Source organism: Marmota marmota, unplaced genomic scaffold (genome assembly GCF_001458135.2).
Source record: "Marmota marmota marmota unplaced genomic scaffold, marMar, whole genome shotgun sequence".
In the NCBI taxonomy this organism is placed as follows: Eukaryota; Metazoa; Chordata; class Mammalia; order Rodentia; family Sciuridae; genus Marmota; species Marmota marmota.
The window spans coordinates 29,674,761-29,693,108 of NW_026000153.1; the positions used below are offsets into that span (position 1 = coordinate 29,674,761).

At 40.3% G+C, this 18,348-nt stretch overlaps 1 protein-coding gene across 2 annotated transcripts in view; it reads left to right on the top strand.

Moving 5' to 3' along the window:
* The window catches only part of Egfr (epidermal growth factor receptor), a 201,025-nt gene that overhangs the window by 138,496 nt on the left and 44,181 nt on the right, over positions 1–18,348 (top strand). For both annotated transcript variants that reach the window (XM_048786642.1, XM_048786643.1), the window contains exons 8-16: positions 996–1,112; positions 1,675–1,801; positions 1,895–1,968; positions 2,789–2,879; positions 7,613–7,812; positions 8,958–9,090; positions 9,362–9,446; positions 10,630–10,793; positions 16,506–16,544. In XM_048786642.1, the coding sequence (XP_048642599.1) occupies positions 996–1,112; positions 1,675–1,801; positions 1,895–1,968; positions 2,789–2,879; positions 7,613–7,812; positions 8,958–9,090; positions 9,362–9,446; positions 10,630–10,793; positions 16,506–16,544 (1,030 nt within the window). The remainder of the gene's footprint in view (positions 1–995; positions 1,113–1,674; positions 1,802–1,894; positions 1,969–2,788; positions 2,880–7,612; positions 7,813–8,957; positions 9,091–9,361; positions 9,447–10,629; positions 10,794–16,505; positions 16,545–18,348) is intronic.

Here is an 18,348-nt window from a genome sequence, read left to right on the forward strand (position 1 = left end):
TTATATTTGCATCCCACTGGTGGCTGCAGGGAAAGGGTGACCTGAATTATTTCTGAACAGAGAAAGTGAAACAATGTCTAATTAAAGGGCTCTTGATTTCTAGAAAGGAGATTAGGGGACAATGTAAAAGAACAACTATGAAAGGCAGAAATTACCCTGCTGGATTCGTGTGCATGAAAAATTTCAAACTCTGTACAGAAAAAAAAAAATTCTATGCAAATAGAATAATAGACCATTGTAATGTAAATTGCAAGGTAAGATAAAGAAAAAGTTGCCACAATTATGACATACATAGGATCTAACTTTTAATAGAGCTTTAAAAAATCCATGAAAACATTCAGGGCCTAAGATAACAAGAGCAACAGTTTACAGGAAAATTACCAATGTCCAGTAAATATTTTTTTTGGTGGATCTACTGTAGGAATATAGAGAGTTTCTTTAAAAATAGTGATGACATTAATTTTAAAGAAATAAATTATGTGTGTGAAGGGAAATGGAGGAAAGGACTGAGGTATCTCTCTGGATGCAAAACTTACTTATCTAGCCTTTGTACCTCCTTGCAAAGGGACACACAGCTACATCAGAAAGATGGATGGGCAAAGCTGCAGGAATGAAATGCAGCCTCAAATGCAGCCAGTTTTGTGGGAGAATGGTTGTGTTTAGGTTTACAGATCTAATAAAGATTCAAGATTTAAGTCTAAGTCCTGAAGATGAAGCCCATGGAGAACTATGGAGAAAACTGAGCTTCAAATCAATGCTTTCACCTGATGAGGATTGTTTTCCGGCTATGATGAAGCATCTGTATTTCTCCATATTGCAGTCTCGAAAGCTATTGAACTCAGTTCTCTTTCTGTTTGTAGCCTTTCCTTCTCTGTGCTCAAATAAATTCAACTCAAGGATCAGGGACCTTGTACCACAGGACGTAGGATGTCCCTGGGAGGCCCAGGACACCTGCTGCTGCCTTCGCCACCTTCCTTTCTTTGTCTCTTTCTCAGGGAACTATGTGGTGACAGATCATGGCTCCTGTGTCCGTGCCTGTGGTTCTGACAGCTATGAAATGGAGGAGGATGGTGTCCGCAAGTGTAAGAAGTGTGAAGGGCCGTGTCGCAAAGGTAGGAGCCTGCAGCGTGTGTGTGGTCAGGGCTTCCTCCCTTACCCTGAGGCTGGCCACTATTGTCCACCTCCACGGGGACACATCCTACTCTTCTAATAATAATAAAATATATTGTTTCTTTAAAGTATAAGATAAATCTGGGAAGCCAGGTTAGGGTAACAGTAGGCATGGAAGATTTGGTCAGGGGAGTTCTCTGGTTAGAGTTGTGCTCAGAGGCAGCACCTGTGGCCCAGGTGTGCTATGGTGGGCAAAAAAGGGGAGGGGCAAGAGTCTTTGGGAGCCTTTGGACTATACTACTCAAGTGGGAAAGCATGAGGAGGAGGATTCAAGCCCAGTGAGGGCTGTAATAAGACCAGCATCTCCTTTCACCATTGTAACTCCCAAGCCTGCATGTCCTGGTACCTAGCAGGCTTCCCCTCAGTGTTTGTCAAATGAACGAACGATAGCATGGTGGGAGGGGTTCTCAGGGCAGGAATTCCCTTTCTGCTACCCTCTGCCTGTGAAACTCCAGTTCATTTTAATTCATCAAATGTGAATATAACAAACATCTCTCTTAACAGTTTGTAACGGAATAGGAATTGGTGAATTTAAAGACACACTTTCCATAAATGCTACAAACATAAAGCACTTCAAAAACTGCACTTCTATCAGTGGAGATCTTCATATCCTGCCAGTGGCATTTAGGGGGTAAGTAATAGGTTACTTGTGCAGAGAAAAGAAAATCTGCTGTTTTAACTGGTAAAGACAGATAATTAATAATCATTCTGCCATTTCTTTCAGGGACTCCTTCACACGTACTCCTCCTCTAGATCCAAAGGAACTGGATATTCTAAAAACCGTAAAGGAAATAACAGGTTTGTGCTGCCATATCCTAGGAGCACAAATGGGACATCAGAGTTTTATAGGGAACTTTGGTCAATCTCTTTTTCCCCTGGCATAAAAACATTTCTTCTGAGATTCACCACCATCAATTGCTTCTTTGATACTTTTCAAAAATTCAGTTTCCCCTACATATGAATATTTGAAGCCATGGCCGGGGTCACTCACAACTTGGTGTGAACATGTTTAATTCCTTGTTCTCCCCAGGTCAGACCAGCCCCCTTGATGGGCCAGGAACCGCACTGGGTGGAGGGAAGGGAAGATCGAGAAGATGAGGGACAGTAGGAGCTCTCAAGCCCTATAAGCTAAACTTTAAATCCCTGCTTGGCCTCTGGCATACCTTGGGTCCATGATTGATATCTGAGCTCCACTTTCTTCATCTCTACAAAGGGAATAGTTAGACCCAAAGCAAGGTTTGTTTAAAATTGGAACTAAATAAGAAAAATATTTGAAATTTGTTGTCTGTAAGGTAGGAGTCCACTTGGGGGGGATCAGATATAAAGCCCCCAAAGGGCCATCAGAGCTGTTTCACAGCCTAGTAGGTGGGAGTGGGGCAGTAGAAGAGATGTAGCAGGGGAGTGGAATTTTGCCTTGACTTTCATCTATTCATATGTTCATGTCCTCAGTGAAGAGGATAAGAGCACAATCCAAACAAATATTCACTATCCTGGGAGAGTCTAATGAGAATCCTACAATAATGGTTCATACAAAAAGAAATAGGAAAAAAAAAAAAGAAAGGAAGGAAGAAAAGAAAATCTAAATGGTACATGTCTGAGTCTTTATTCTGCCTTCTAGGGTTTTTGCTGATTCAAGCTTGGCCTGAAAACAGGACTGACCTCCATGCTTTTGAGAACCTAGAAATCATACGTGGCAGGACAAAGCAACAGTAAGCGGACCACAGCCAAAGCCTGATAGATTACTCTCTGTTTATTTAGTTTGAAATTAGACTTACATGAGAGTTTCCACACTAGTACAAAGACTTCCCATATATATCCTTCACCCAGCTTTCCTTAAGGTTAACAAAGTATTGCATGAGCAGGTACAAGGATCAAAATGAAAAAGTTGACATTGTTAACTAAATTACAGGCTTTATTGGGCTTACCAGTTTTTCCATGAATCTCTCTCACTGTCCACTCCAACTTCTCACACTGCAGTTACCCCTTATATCTTCTTAGTCTCCTCCAATCTGTGTTAATTCCTGTGTCTTACCATGTCTTTGATGTCCTTGACTCTCTGAAAAGTACAGGCCAGATGTTTTGTTGAATGTCTCAGTTTGTGTTTGCTGAAGTTTTGTCATGATGCATTTGAAGTTATGCATATTCAATCAGGGGAATTGGAGAAACTTTTTAACACTAAATTTTTTTTTCATGATTTCTACTCTTTATTTTATTTGTGCTAATTAATAACACATGACAGTAGAGTTCATTTTATGATTTCTAGTTTTTCAACTTCAACAATGAAATCCACACACTCAGAAACACACACATACACCACACACACACAAAGCATCTTTAACATAGTAAGAGAAATCATAACTTTTGTGGTGAGGAAGAGGGATTTTGGAAATCTTTAGCTTACACCTGCCTTGGAAACTGTTTGTTGAGAAGAGTTTTCCATAATTGAATATTAAAAGGACTACATAATATTGTGCAATATTAAAGAAAATCAGAATACCGGATACATAAAATATATATTGCTTTCCATAAAGTCTGTTTGATAAACACTTCTGATACTAGTAAACATACAACTAAACTGGGTGTGGTGGCTCATGCCTGTAATCCCAACGACGTGGGAAGCTTAGGCAGGAGGATTACAAGTTTAAGGCCAACATGACAACTTAACAAGACCCTGTCTCATATTTTTAAAAAATAATAAAAAGGGCTGGGGATGTGACTCAGTGCTAGAGCACCCTTGGGTTGCATTACTAGTACCACAATAATAAATACATAAGTAAAAACAAATAAATATGCAGCTACTATTGCTTCTCTAAAAGACCCCTTTGCTCTGAATTCTCAGGAATGCTTTCTTTGCCATTCATACAAAGCTGAGATATTTAAAGCACTGGTTTAGATGACTTCTATGTACCACTTCGGGTATTTTTAGGGATTTAAGCAAGATGAAGGCTATGTATTTTTTCACATTTAGGGAGAAATCCAGTAATATTCAGTCCTCACTGCCACAAGGTTATCATAAGTTCCAGAATGTGACTCCCCAAAACTCCAGACCTGTCCTGCAGGGTGCCGCAGTCTGGCTGGGCACAAAATAACCGAGCCACCACAAAAGCCTTGTAGATTCAAACAGCAACTCTTTATTCTCGAACTGTCACCAGCACTCTGCACGCACGTTCTGGGAAAATTCCACACACTCCACCGGGCTCTGCATACCAAATACTCTCTGAATCCCGCGAGAACTCAACGGGAACTCAAGGAGTGGGCACCCGAGGCAGCAGGATACGCCCTATTCCCAGCAGGATCCACCTTAAACCTGGAACCGCCCTATTCTCAGCAGGATCCACACCCTAAACCTGGAACCGCCCTAAACCCGGATCCACCCTGGTCCTTGAGCAGGGTCACCTTTCTCAAACATTCATGCAATGTCACTGCAAATGACCTGGCAAGCCCATTTCCACAATGGAGAGTCCTCCCTCTAAGCAACATTGGGTAGGCTGACAAGGAAATTGCCATGAGTCATTCCTACTTGGCTATGGCTCTCAGCATCTCCCCCCTTCTGATTAATTAAACAACAAGCAATGTGGCTTAGGGACCGTGCCTGTTAAGTTGTCCAATTCAACATATGGTCCTGAAAAGGTCGGGTGAACATCGGAGGAAAAGACCACCAAGAGACTGTCTCATGCAACAGCAAAGGGTTTATTGGGGGTCCAGCATGCTGGGGCTCAGAGCTCACTTCAGAGGAGCAAAGAACAAAGAGCCCCTTGAACAGAGCTTATATACATTCTTTGAAAAGGGCAGGGACTTCACATACAGCATAACAAATCACCTCACACCTCGGGAAAGTCAAACAACAACTCTAAAACATGATTAGCACATTCACTAGCGGGAACAAGTTAGATAGGGGTGATTGGTCAATACAAAAGGGGTATTCGTTTGAACTGATTGGTTTAAGCCAAGAGGGGTGTACGTGCTGAACTACATGGTTTCCCAACAGGTTATCAACTACCATAAACTACTGGGAGGGTTATCTGGCATCCCAGGTATTTCCCTGTCTCATGCTGATTGGTGGCTGCTAGGGGGTTGCTATGGATCCCCACTTAGCCTGACTGAGTCAGGGACACCTGGCGCAGCAGATCTCTCCTGTAGATAAACAACTTAGCAGGGTGGGAATGTGCCTAGGAGTGCTCTGTGGGTTTTTCCAAGGACAAAGGCCATGTCCCTTCCTTGGACAGCTTTGCTCTGAGATAGAGGCTGGTTTTTCAGTCCTTACCCGTCATCAGATGATCTGACTTCTAGGCGTCAGCCTCCTGTCTTCGGTTGGTACCACTGCAATTGGATCATACCCATCACTGACTACCAGTCCAGCATACAGCCATACTTGTGGATAGGCCTATGCACCAGTGGGGGGGTGAGGTTCTTTGCCTCACCTCTGTTGGCCCCCAAATTTTAGACCATCACTAGCAGAAGGGAAGAGGATACAGAAATGCCACAACACCAAGCCAATTGACGGCTCCTTTGGAAAAATTGTATCACTGGTGACACCATCAGCAAAGATATGCCAGCACTACCACAATTCGCTGCACCAACAGATAGATCACAATGCATACAAGTGATACATAGTCCAGGCAAGTTCTGCAAGCAGTTCAAAGCGGAGGAATCTATCAATATGTCCATTTCTTCCCAAAATAAATCAACTCCTTGAATGAGCATTACTTGTTGAGTTATTATTCATTGATGCATCAGTTTATACAGTTTACTGTGATAGCTATCAAAGAAGCTGTAGTTTGGTTTTATCTTTGTCTTCACCGGCACTGGGATGAAGATAGGAATTCTGGCAATGATGCTAAAAAGAAATTATGTAACATTACATTATCCTGAACAGAATTATTAAATATAATGAAAAGGAAAGGTGAAAGTAAACAAACAGATCTGTTAACCTCCTTTAAAAACAATCCTTAACAGCTGTTTACCTAATTTAAATTAAACCATTTAAATCACGTGAATAAAAAAAAAAAGACCCAGCCTTGCCCTTGGTGTCTTGGCAGGGAGAGAGTTCCTAGCAGTAGTGGATATAGGTATCTTGCACAGGGCCTTCTGCTTCTCAGGAGCCATGTTGTAGGAAAAGAGGGAAAGGAAAGGAGAAAAGATGGGGAGGAGAAGAACAGGGAGAGAAGGGCTGCCAAATTATCCTTTAAACCTTTGCCACTTAACACTTTAATTAGAAGACTCTTCACTTAAGTCTTGTCTCAACTGGTCTGTTCCACATCCTCTTGTCCAGTGAGCTTCCTACAAGTGCAGATTTTTTCCCTGTGGTTTCTAGTCAGTCACAAACAGCAATCCAAGTTTCCCCTGAACAGTGCAAGATCTTCTGTGCTCCAGCCTCATCCACCCTCCACACCATCTCCCAGTCCTCCCCACCTGTACATTTATGTGCAACAGGCCACGACTCTCAGCATCCAACCCAGGTGGTTTGGAACTTCTTCCTTTCATCTCAATCTCTTTCATCCAATTGATGCACACATATTGAATACCTTGTAAAGTCCTAGCATAAAGGAAAATATCAGGGGTCCTGCTCTCCAGGTGACAGCCTCAAGCATCATGGCTGTAGGGAAGTCCCTCCTTTTCAGAACTGTTTAAATATTCCATGATTCTGTAATGGCTCTTAGTTTTGCTTCATTCATCTCTCTAGGCTCAAATACTCTGCTTATATGGTTATTTCACTTCTAGATAAAGGGTTCCTTGAGAGTAGGAAACACGTATTTAATCTACATAGAATTTAGCACATAGTACCACAAATATTTGTTCAGTAAGTATATGACTGGGTAACTGGTAGGTGGTTAGATTGATGGATGGACAGACAAACTTATAGCCTTTAAAATACCTTTGGGGTTTTCAGAGGTGAAGCGTGTTTCCAATTTCTAAAAAAAATTAAAGTGTAGTAAATAAAATGTCATGAAGGTATTTATTCAGCTCCCCTTCAAGTCTGTTTCTGAGGTTGAAGATACTAAAGGAATGAGGAACTGGCTTGTCCTTAGAAAAGCTTAAAAAAAACTTCTTGCAGCCAGGTAGTGTGGCACACATCTGTAATCATAGCATCTCAGGAGGTCGAGGCAGGAGGATCACAAGTTCATACCCAGCCTTAGCAACTTAGCAAGTCCCTAAGCAACTTTAGAAAGACCCTGTCTCAAAATAAAACATTAAAAAAAAAAGGCTGGGGGTGTGGCTCATTGGTAAAGTATCCCTGGGTTTAATCCGTGGTACCAAAAAAAAAAAAACTACTTACCCACTTGCAGTTTCCAAAACTATAATGTATACCTTTCACAACATAACTTACAATCATTGGAAGATGGTAGTAAATCTAAGTGGTCCTGAACAACAAAATAAAGTTTTTAGTGATATGTTGTTTGCATCATTGTTCACAAGGTTATTTTTCTTTTCCCCAATTTAGTGGTCAGTTTTCTCTAGCAGTTGTTGGCCTGAACATAACATCCTTGGGATTACGCTCCCTGAAGGAGATAAGTGATGGAGATGTGATAATTTCAGGAAACCGAAATTTGTGCTATGCAAACACAATAAACTGGAAAAAACTATTTGGGACTTCCAGTCAGAAAACCAAAATTATAAACAACAGAGATCAAAAAGACTGCAGTAAGTGATCAGTTTTCATTTCAATTGTGCAAATGATTCCTGTGGGTCAGTTTTTTTTAGGTGGAATATTGAAGGACCATTCCCAAACATTTGTATTACTTTTTTTATTCCTTAAGAAGCAAATGAAATGTGTATATTCCAAATTGTGAAGATACGATGTGAAATTCACCAGAATTACCTCGAGATCATTCTCATTTCATAGAATAATTTGCTCTTAAGTTTAGGCTACCGATTATTTGCAATTTAAAAAAACTAAATTTAACCAGGTGTAGTGGCACATGCCTGTAATCCCAGCAGCTTGAGAGGCTGAGACAGGGTGATCGTGAGTTCAAAGTCAGACTCAGCAACAGCGAGGCACTTAACAACTTAGACCCTGTCTCTAAATAAAATACAAAATAGGGCTGGGATGTGGTTCTGTGGTTGAGTGCCCCTGAGTTCAATCCCTAGTACCAAAAAAACAAACAAAAAAACCATTAAATTCAGTGTTACTTATGTTATACTTTAGCTGTAGGTTACTCCTGCTCATTTCAGCCTCTGATGACTATACCTAGGCATGATAGCACACATGGACAGACATGCACCTGGGCATACACATACACACAGGAATGGGATGATATTTCACAGTAACATTTTCTATTCTGATTTTATCTTCATACGTTAGCTTTTAAGCTGGCAAATGCACCCAGCCTTGTGGTGAGACCTGGCCTTATGCAGAAGCAGATCTAAGTTCCAGTGCTGGTCTGACCCTCCTGGGCTTTGAGAACTTGGCCAATTAGTTTTGTAGATTTTTTACTTTCTTACCTATAAAATGGTGATTCCTATTACACAGTTGCTCATGAAAGAATTAAATGAAAATTCTGCATTATAAAGTTCTCTGGTCATGGTACCTAGCACCCGGCATTGACTATAACCTTCCCTGTTATTTCTGTCAGCTGTGAGAACAAACTACCACCAAGTCTGGTCCAGGGTACTCTTGACACCCAGCAGGGAGGAGGGAGCCTGCAGATGGCCTTGGTGCCTACTCCTTTCAATAGCCCCCAGCTGGTCTGTGTAGAGCACATAGCCTCCTTCCAAAGTGTTGTGTCTTCTTCTCCCTCTGGTCCTTATTCTGTAACTGACTCCTGTGACTCACTGTGTCTCCACAGAGAACAGAGGGCACTTCTGTAATCCCTTGTGCTCATCTGAGGGCTGCTGGGGCCCTGAGCCCAGAGACTGCGTCTCCTGCCAAAATGTCAGCCGAGGCAAGGAGTGTGTAGAGAAGTGCAACATTCTGGAGGGGTGAGATGCTGTTCTTTCATTACCCTTGTCTTGATCAAATCAGTCACAGGGTTGTTGTTATAGATTTTGATTATTCAGATTGATTCTCTTCCTTTCTTTCTTTTTCCTTTGTTGTTACTGTTGTTATCTTTTTAGTTTGTTTGCTTGTGTGTTAATTTTTTGCTACTGGGGACCAAACCCATGGGTGCTCTACCACTGAGCTGCACACCCTGCCCTTTTTAAAAAGCCTCTCAGTGGATGGCATCATCAGTTTCCTTGTTCTTTCTCTCAGGGAGCCCAGGGAGTTTGGGGAGAATTATAAGTGCATCCAGTGCCTTCCAGAATGTCTGCTCCAGTCCATGAACATAATTTGCACATAACCTTTTTATTTATTTGTTTTAACTTGGGGATAGCTTCTCACTAAGTTGCCCAGGCTGACTACAAACTTATGATCCTCCTGCCTCCGCCCCCACAAGTCACTGGGATTACAGCTGTACACCACCATGCCAGGCTACTTTTCACCATTTCTGACATGTGCAATTCATCTCTTTCTCATTTTAACCAAATATCATAAAATTATTTTTTAACATTCAGTTTAACTAAGTTGAAGAACCTTAAAAGAAACTTATAGCAAAACTTTTTAAAACTTGCAGTTTTAAATCTACATCTTCAATAGTAATCTTTTTAAGCTCACAAATGAGACATCAGGTCCCTCTAATACCAAATATCCCAATGTTGTTAATTCTTGATTATACATATTTGGATTTGAGCTTCAGTAGCCACATCTAAATTTAGTAAATGAAAATATTTTTTCAAAAGTTGTCCCTGCATCAGGCAGAGGTTAATAAGACTGTGTTAGATAGAGATCTAGGCTGTCAACATGGCTGGTTACAAAGTAAACCATTGGTTGATAGGTTTACAGGATGCTGAGTTAAATTTTCATCATTCTAATAGAATGGTTGGTGATATTGACTTAGTCTTCCAGCTGTTCTAGGTCTAAGTACACTCAGCCTTTTAGAGGACAAAACTGGGACATTAGAGAGAAAAGCCCAGAGGAAAACCCTTCTTTTGTCTCATTCTCATTGCCTTATGAAGTGTGAGACACCCAACTCAAGCAGGAGCTAAGGCAGGAGGAATACTGGAGCTCAGGAGTTTAAAACCAGCCTGGGCAACACAGCAAGATCCTGTGAGGGGAAAGAAGGGGAGGAGAACTGGGCAAGAAGGCCCTGGGTTCTATCCCTAGCACCACAAAAATAAATAAACAAACATAGAGAAAAATCAAGATGGTTTTGACCTGGAAAGATGCCTATGATGAGTCAAGTAAAATGCAACAAAGTATATCATTTCTTTTATGTCTATGTACGTTACGTGCATTTGAAGTCAGAAAACTACACTGAACTTTACAGTGTGGTCATATCAAGCAAGAGCATTTACAGAACTTGTTTTCTGATATATGAAAACTTCTATATATCATTTTGGTTCACACTAAATATCTTAAGTAAAAAGTTATTCCCATTTTGAGAAAGAAAGAGACATACATAAATATTCTTCTGTGCTTTGGTGCAGGGACCAGACAACTGCATAAAGTGTGCCCACTACATTGATGGCCCCCACTGTGTCAAGACCTGCCCAGCTGGAATCATGGGAGAAAACAACACCCTGGTCTGGAAGTATGCAGATGCCAACCGTGTCTGCCACCTATGCCATCCAAACTGCACTTATGGGTGAGTGGGGCTTGGATGCCCATAACAGAATGTAGAATCAGAAAATGTTTCCTAACTTGCAAATTTACATGTTGAAAACACCTCCCAAATCTCCTGGCCATGGATTATAGAGGTTTCTATCAATCCATTACACAGATGTTGGTCTTATATCCATTTTAGCAGCAGCAGCATGATTGAGTAGGTCTTGATACAGATAGGAATATCTCTTTGTCTCTCAGGATGTCACTTGGAGACTCTGTTCCACAGTGCTTCCTGTCCAAACAAGAGAGACTAAGTGATAGGTAGAAAGAGCTGAGTTCTCAACAGCTGTCACCTCTGCCTCTCTCTAGGTTACTAGGGTCCCTGTGTGCATTGATTTTTTTTTTTTTTTTTGGTGTTTTGCAATTACATTGTCTGGAATATTGCTTACAAGTACTATCTTATAACTAGTCGATTATTAAGCTGTTACCAATTTTGCTGCAATCAGCAGAAGTATTTTGATTGTATGTATCTTGTTTACTGGAATAATAAATTTGGCAATCAAACTGAACTACATCTGGCAATCAAAAAGAAGTTGAGTTGCCATCTATACCATTTCATGTTTCCTTGTATTTCTTAAAATCTTCAATCTTGTTTGGCCCTATTCCTCTTTCTCTCTCTAGATCCATCCAGTATTAGTTGGGTGCCCTTAGGCAGGTGTCTTAGATTCTCTGGGCCTCTCTTTATCTGTAAATTGGAATAATAACACAACATACCTAACAGAATTTTTGTAATTATAAGTTAAGATGTCTAGTGTACTTAAAACAGTGCCTAGAACACAGTGAGCACTCGATTAATGAATAGTAGCATGGATGATGGTGGTGGTAATGAAGTGATGGTAACTATGTTGATGACAGTAGCAATGGCAGTGATTGTGATTGAGACAATTATGATGAGTAGTCAGTTCTCTAGGAACACAATCATATCATCCCCCAATGATATTTTAATCTCTTTTTCAAAAGTTTCAAATTGTAGAACTGGGGATGTAGCTCAGTGGTAAAGTGCTTGTCTAACATGCATGAGGCCCTGGGGTCAATCCTCACAACTGCTAAATAAGTAAATAAATAAAAAATTCAGATTGTGTTACATGGGCCAGAATTTCCAGAATACTATCTGACACAATGAAAGTGAACATCAGAGTTTTACATTTGACAGTACGAGAATGGTTGTGTCACAATATTAAGAACATCTGCTGTTAGTTTGAGATACTAATTATCTTGTTAAGGAAATAGTCACCTAAACTATTTTTTTAAACTAGTGAAGTACTATGGAATGGACTTTGAATTTTGCCAAATATCTCTTTGGTCACAATTTAATACTCTTCATATTTTGTCCCTTTTGCCATATCAGCATGCTGGTTATAGTGGCCAATTTGTAAACTCTGCAAAGCATATTATAAATTGTGCTTTGCATAAAAGACCCCAGATAGCCAAAGCAATCATGAGCAAACACAGCAATGCTGGAGGCATCTCAATACCTGATTTTCAAAGATATCAAGAGCCACAGAAATAAAAACAGCATGGTATTGCCATAAAAACAGACATGTAGACCCATGGAATAGAACAGAGGATCCAGAAATAAACTTCCACATCTGCAGCCATGTTATTCTTGACAAGTTGCTAAAAACCTATGTTGGATAAAAGAAAGCCTCTTTAACAAATGGTGCTGGGAAAACTGAGAATCTACAAGTAGAAGATTAAAACCAGATCCTTATCTCTCACCCTGTCCAAAAATCAACTCCAAATGGATCAAAGACCTTAATGTAAGAGTTGAAATTTTGAAATTGCTAGAAGAGAATAGAGTGGCAACACTTTAGCATGTAGGTACAGGCAAAGAGGAAATAAGAGCAAGAATTGACAAATGGGATTAAATCAAATTAGAAAGCTTCTACATAGCAAAGAAAGCAATTAACAGAATGAAGAGACAGTCTATGGAATGGGGAAAATATCTTTGCCAGCTATTATCTGACAGAATATTAATGTCCGGAATATATAATGAACTCCAAAAATGATCAACAAGATCGATAATTACCCCAACTAACACAATCAATTACCTGGCGGATGATCTGAACAGACACTTCTCAAATAAAGAAGTACAAATGGCCAATAAACATGGAAAAAAATGCTCAACATCTTTAGCCATTAGAGAAATTCAATCAAGACTACATTGAAATTCCATCTCACCCTAGTTACAACTGCTATTATTATGAAAATTAAAAATAACAAACACTGTTAATGATGTGGAGAAAAAGGAACCTTTATATACTGTTAGTGGGAATGTAAACTAGTAGAGCTGCTATGGAAAACAGTATGGAGGTTCCTCAAAAATATAAAACGAGAGCTACCATATAATCTAGCTATACCACTCCTGGATATATACCAGAAGGAATAAAGTCAGCATCCTGAAGAGATTCCTAACACCCATGTCTATTGTAGCACTATTCATACTTGCCAAGATTTGGAATCAACCTTGGTACACTTCAACAGATAAATGAGTAAAGTGTGATTGATACACACACACACACACATACACACACACAATAGAATATTATTCAGCCGTATAAAACAACAAAACCATGTGATTTGCAGGAAAATGAACAGAACTGAAGACCATCGTGTTAAGCAAAATAAGCCAGATGCAGAAAAACAAACATCACATATTTTTCTCTCATATGTGGAAGCTTAAAAAATAAAACAAAACAAAAACATAAAAAACAATGATGACCTAAAAGTAGATGAGAGACTATTATCGAAGGGGAAGGGGGGACTCGGGAAACATAAGGAGAGGGGAGGGCAAAAAGAGTGTAGAATGGAGAGTGGATATGATAAAAATATGCTGCATATTAAGTATAGAAATCTTACAATGAAATCCATTCATCTAAAAAATTAATATGTTAATGTTTATAATTTTAACATTTAAAAAATAAATTATGCTTTGCTGTTTTTCACCATCTATTTTTATAAGCGATTTTGGAGCAGATTCTCTACAACAGAACTATGTTAGTGTATTATGTGGAGAAAAAGGAACTCTTAGGCACTGTTAGTATATTTGTACATATTAATTAAATGTGTGTCTTCCTCCTTTATTCTGTGTTTCAGAAATTAGTGCATATATATGTCTCTTTGTCTATGAATGTGTAATTGTTGCCCTTTGTGGGGATCCAGAAAGTCTTCAGGAGTTGGACTTTTCAGTACATTTACCTAGAAGAATAAGCAGATTTTGAAATGTAGAAAAAAGGAATTTAGTCAAAAATTTCTTTTAAATACTAATGATCATTTATTTTAATATTTTTCTATTTTTTTTCCTGATTCTTGGCATTTTTGTTGGGAGAACATATAATTTTATATGATCTTATTATTACTACCAGTATTTTCTCTCAAAGTCATTAATTACATAGGAATTTCATGATAGAAATAGATGTAATTTCTAAAATATGGAGAAATGTTGATGAGGGTAAAGGAAAATAAGGAAACCTTTCTTTTCCTGAATATTAATAAGGTGCATAGACTTATCAGCACAGTGTTTCTCTAAGTTCTCAGAAAGAGGTATTGCTTTGTCCATATTTATGGGGAAAGAAGTACTTAATGGGGCTCAGTAATCATCTCAACTCATGAACCAGTGGAGTCTGATCCCTCACCATAGCCCAGGACCTTGACTGATCCCAAGAGCCACACCCTTCCAGCCATGGCAGGTGTGGCCACCCAGTGCACAGATAGGAATACTGGAAGCATATCCATTTTAAATGGAATCACATTTTCATACCAAGTGGCAAGGTATTCGAGGCTTCACCCATAAATTTGAAATTTTTATCCTTATAAATTAAATTAGATAATATGAAATTTGCCTGCTTTTAAATCATATGCAACAAAAGGTACATGGTAATTTAATTTAAATGTAAATTCCTTACCAAAAAAAAAAAAGAGAAAAAATTGAGTGGAGGACAGAGAATAATTTTTCTGAGAGAATATAATGATAACCTAATCTGGCCTCTTTGACTTCATATCAGGAATCAAAAGGCAAGAAATGGTATATTCAGCTTTCCCAAAGAGCTCCTAATCTGTGACACTCAAATGGATATGCTTCCAGGATTTCTACCCATGCACTGGGTGGCCACACCTGCCATGGCTGGAAGGGTGTGGCTCTTAGGATCATTCAAGGTCCTGGGCTATGGTGAGGGATCAGACTCCACTGGTTCATGAGTTGAGATGATTACTGAGCCCCATTAAGTGTTTCTTTCTCTCTCTCGCAGTACCTGTCCTGACTCTATCCTTCAAATGTAAACTGGTCTTTCCCTCTGAGCTTCTTGGTTGTAGCTCCGTGTTAGCCATCTCTGTGGTTTCTTTCCAGTATACTTTCAGAGGCTGCATAAGACCCTGCCTCTTGTCCAAACTGCAATTTCAATCTGCCCTTGCTTAGCATAATGTTCCCACTACATCACATTTGACAATTAAGAGCTGCTGAAAGACATTGTGGTGGGCAAAGGGGGTGGGAGGATATTTTGAACAAGGCCTGTTTTTATCAGTGGCCGGTTCATTACAGAATGCTCTCTATTTTGAGTATCGTAATGTTCCCAGAAGGTAATAGATGGAAATAAGGAGGCTTCCCTGTATATTTCACTGCCAGAAGACACCTGTGTGTTTCATTTATGGGTGAAATCTTGAAGGCGTGGCAGAAGCAAGACTGTTGTACCTGACACTGAGGAAAAATGCAGGAGCCCCAGCCATTAAAACCAAGAAGAGTAGGGTATGGAGATCAGACCCAATTACTGGCACCTAAGGAATATGGATAGAAAGTGTTTACAACAGTCTAGAGATATTATTCACTCATATCCAAAAGTCTCCCTGGTGCTCTTCACATATATAAACCACAGTGTGATAATCAAATAATGATGGTAATCTGTTCCACTACAATGGGACCCTCACTGCTCAGGAGTAATCTGTAACGCAGTCCTGTATGTACTCTGCATAGAGAATGACTCAATTGAATGATCTGGGTGGGGCCAGTGCCTGTCCTGGCTTTCTGTGTCTGTGATCATCACAGTCATCTTCCTGCCTTTCAGACTCATACCTTTTCTTATCTGTCCCTCCAGCATTCCTTTCTGCCTCTCCTTCATGTGGACTACCAGGTTTCTATTATTATTACCTCCTATCCAGTGTCTCCCTTAATTTTTTAGGGCTCCTTCCTTTTCTCACATGTTGTCTGTAACCTGATTCCCATCTCAGGAGCAGCCTGTGCTCCATTCCATCACTGCTGGATGATTGTTCAAAGTTCAGCTTTCCTGGGAGGCCAGCAAAGACTCCACACTGCCACCCTATTCCTGCTTCATTATGGCCCCAGTGTATGTGTCTCATGTTGGCTCCCTGCCCTCCCCTATCTATCTTAACATCTACCGCCAGCTATGAGATAGCTGGATCTGTGTCAAAAGTGGACTGTATGTGAAAATATTCCAATAATGACCTGACTGCTTTGTTCAATTCCCCGTCACAAAGCAGACACTCATAAATATTTCCTTCATGGATGAACAAATGAGTCAAATACATACTAAATAAATTAGTAACCACCACCCCAATGTTGAGATGCAATGTAATGATTTGAGAGCAATTTGCTGCACGTTGCTTATAAGTTAATTTTTTAAAAATCTCCACAAAACAAATGCCAAAGAGTTAGAATGTATTTGTCTTTTATTGCCCACAGATGTGCTGGACCAGGGCTTCAAGGGTGTACAATAAATGGGTAAGTATCAGTTTGGGATCCAATGGACCGCCTCAAATATTACCAAAAGTCATTTCTGATTGTCCGGGATTGTCAGTTTCTTAAGCCTTCCCTTAGCCAGCCCAAGGTCCCCAGCAGAAACTGCCTTGCTGATTCCACCTTCCTGTCCCCTATCAACTTTGTTCTTTAGTGGAAGGGATGCAGGAAGGGTTAGGCCAGGGCCTTCTCCATAGGAACTGGTACCCATGGCTAGTCACCTCTTTGTGCATACCTCTCTCTGGCTTCAGCAGTTACGCCAGTTTTCCTTAATCTTACTATCTCCTAGCTTCTACTCATTTTTTTCCCCACTAAATCAATATTATCACAAACCTGTGTTTAAATGACTTTTCTATTAAATGACAAAGATCCAGCTTGGAGGGAATTTTCTTTCTTTGATTTATTTTCAAAACACATTGTCCAACAATGACAAATGGACTTCCTTTGACATTTCAATTCTGATCAGTTTGCCATTATTGCTGGATGCACTGAGGAAAACAAAATCACAAATTCCTGTTCAGACTTAACTGGGAAAGAGTGGTATCATCAATCAGCATCGTCTAGTGAAGAGTTGGGGAATCATGCACAAAACATCTTTTTGCCATTTCTGAGAAAACTCTAGCCAAACTCCCAAGGAATGGGTGCCATTCTGATTACGTGACAAAATCCCTCCACTTACTGATCCTGTAAGAGTGGTCCACTTTACCCTTTGAATATAGCCCTTGCTGCTTTTTTTTCTCCTTTTCCCTCTCCCCTTCCCTAACCTAGAGGCAGGGAACCAGATTACTTTATCTGTTCTCCACAGCAAAGAGATGTCACTAGAAGAACTAGGAAGTGACTATCTCCCAAATTAACAAGTGAATTTCAACATAACAAATCAGGCTTTGGGGCCCCCTGTCAGGGCACACCTGGAATGTAGTCTTTGAAGAGTTTCTTTAAAACCCCTGTTTTCTCTGATGGGCAGAATCACAGCCTCTGGAACTGGAGTCCCCTGTGTTTCTCCTTTGCTAGCAAAGCAGTAAACCTCCTTTTTCCTTTTCCTCAAAACTGTATCCTCTTACTAAATTGGCATGAATTGGCACTGGGGACAAGGACCAAGCTTTTGGTAACAAATGTTTTTCAACTTCAGCCTACTCGTCTGCTCCAGACCTGATGGTTGTAGCTGATGGCTTCTGCCACCAGTTGAAACATTAAAGAGAAATAAGGCAATTTCTGAGACATAGGGTTCAGCAGAGCCAGGTCATGGGATGAGTTGGTTTGGCAGGCTCATGTAGGGTGAGACAGGAGGGCAAGTAGGAAAGTTCCCTGGGGCCTATTGTACTGGGATTATCAGGTCAGTCGGGTGGGAGTCAGGTGTAAGTTCCTTTTCTGTTCTCCCCATTTTCCCTTCCTGCCTTCCCTCCAGCTGAAGCCTGAGGTTCTGAATGACCAAAACTCCCAATTTACCACAGACATCTCCCTACACACAAGTGGCAGGAAGGTGGGTAGGTGAACAGCTGTAGATAGGGGAGTACCTGGGGTTTATTCTCCATGTCCTTCATTCCAGACTCTGAAAGAGGTATGATTAGTTGGGGCAATGTCATCATATCTAGCTACTTCCTGCTGAGAAGAAAAATTACCTTTCAGGATACTGGAAGAGGATATAGAGCCGAGCCTCTGGCGTTGGGCTGAAGAGGGGTGTATATGGAAGAGGCTTTGGGGTCACCACAGGCAATCTTTTCCCATGGTGGTTTCTAGGAATCCAATTGTGAATGCAGGAGTATAATGGCTTTTTAAAAAAAAAAAAAAA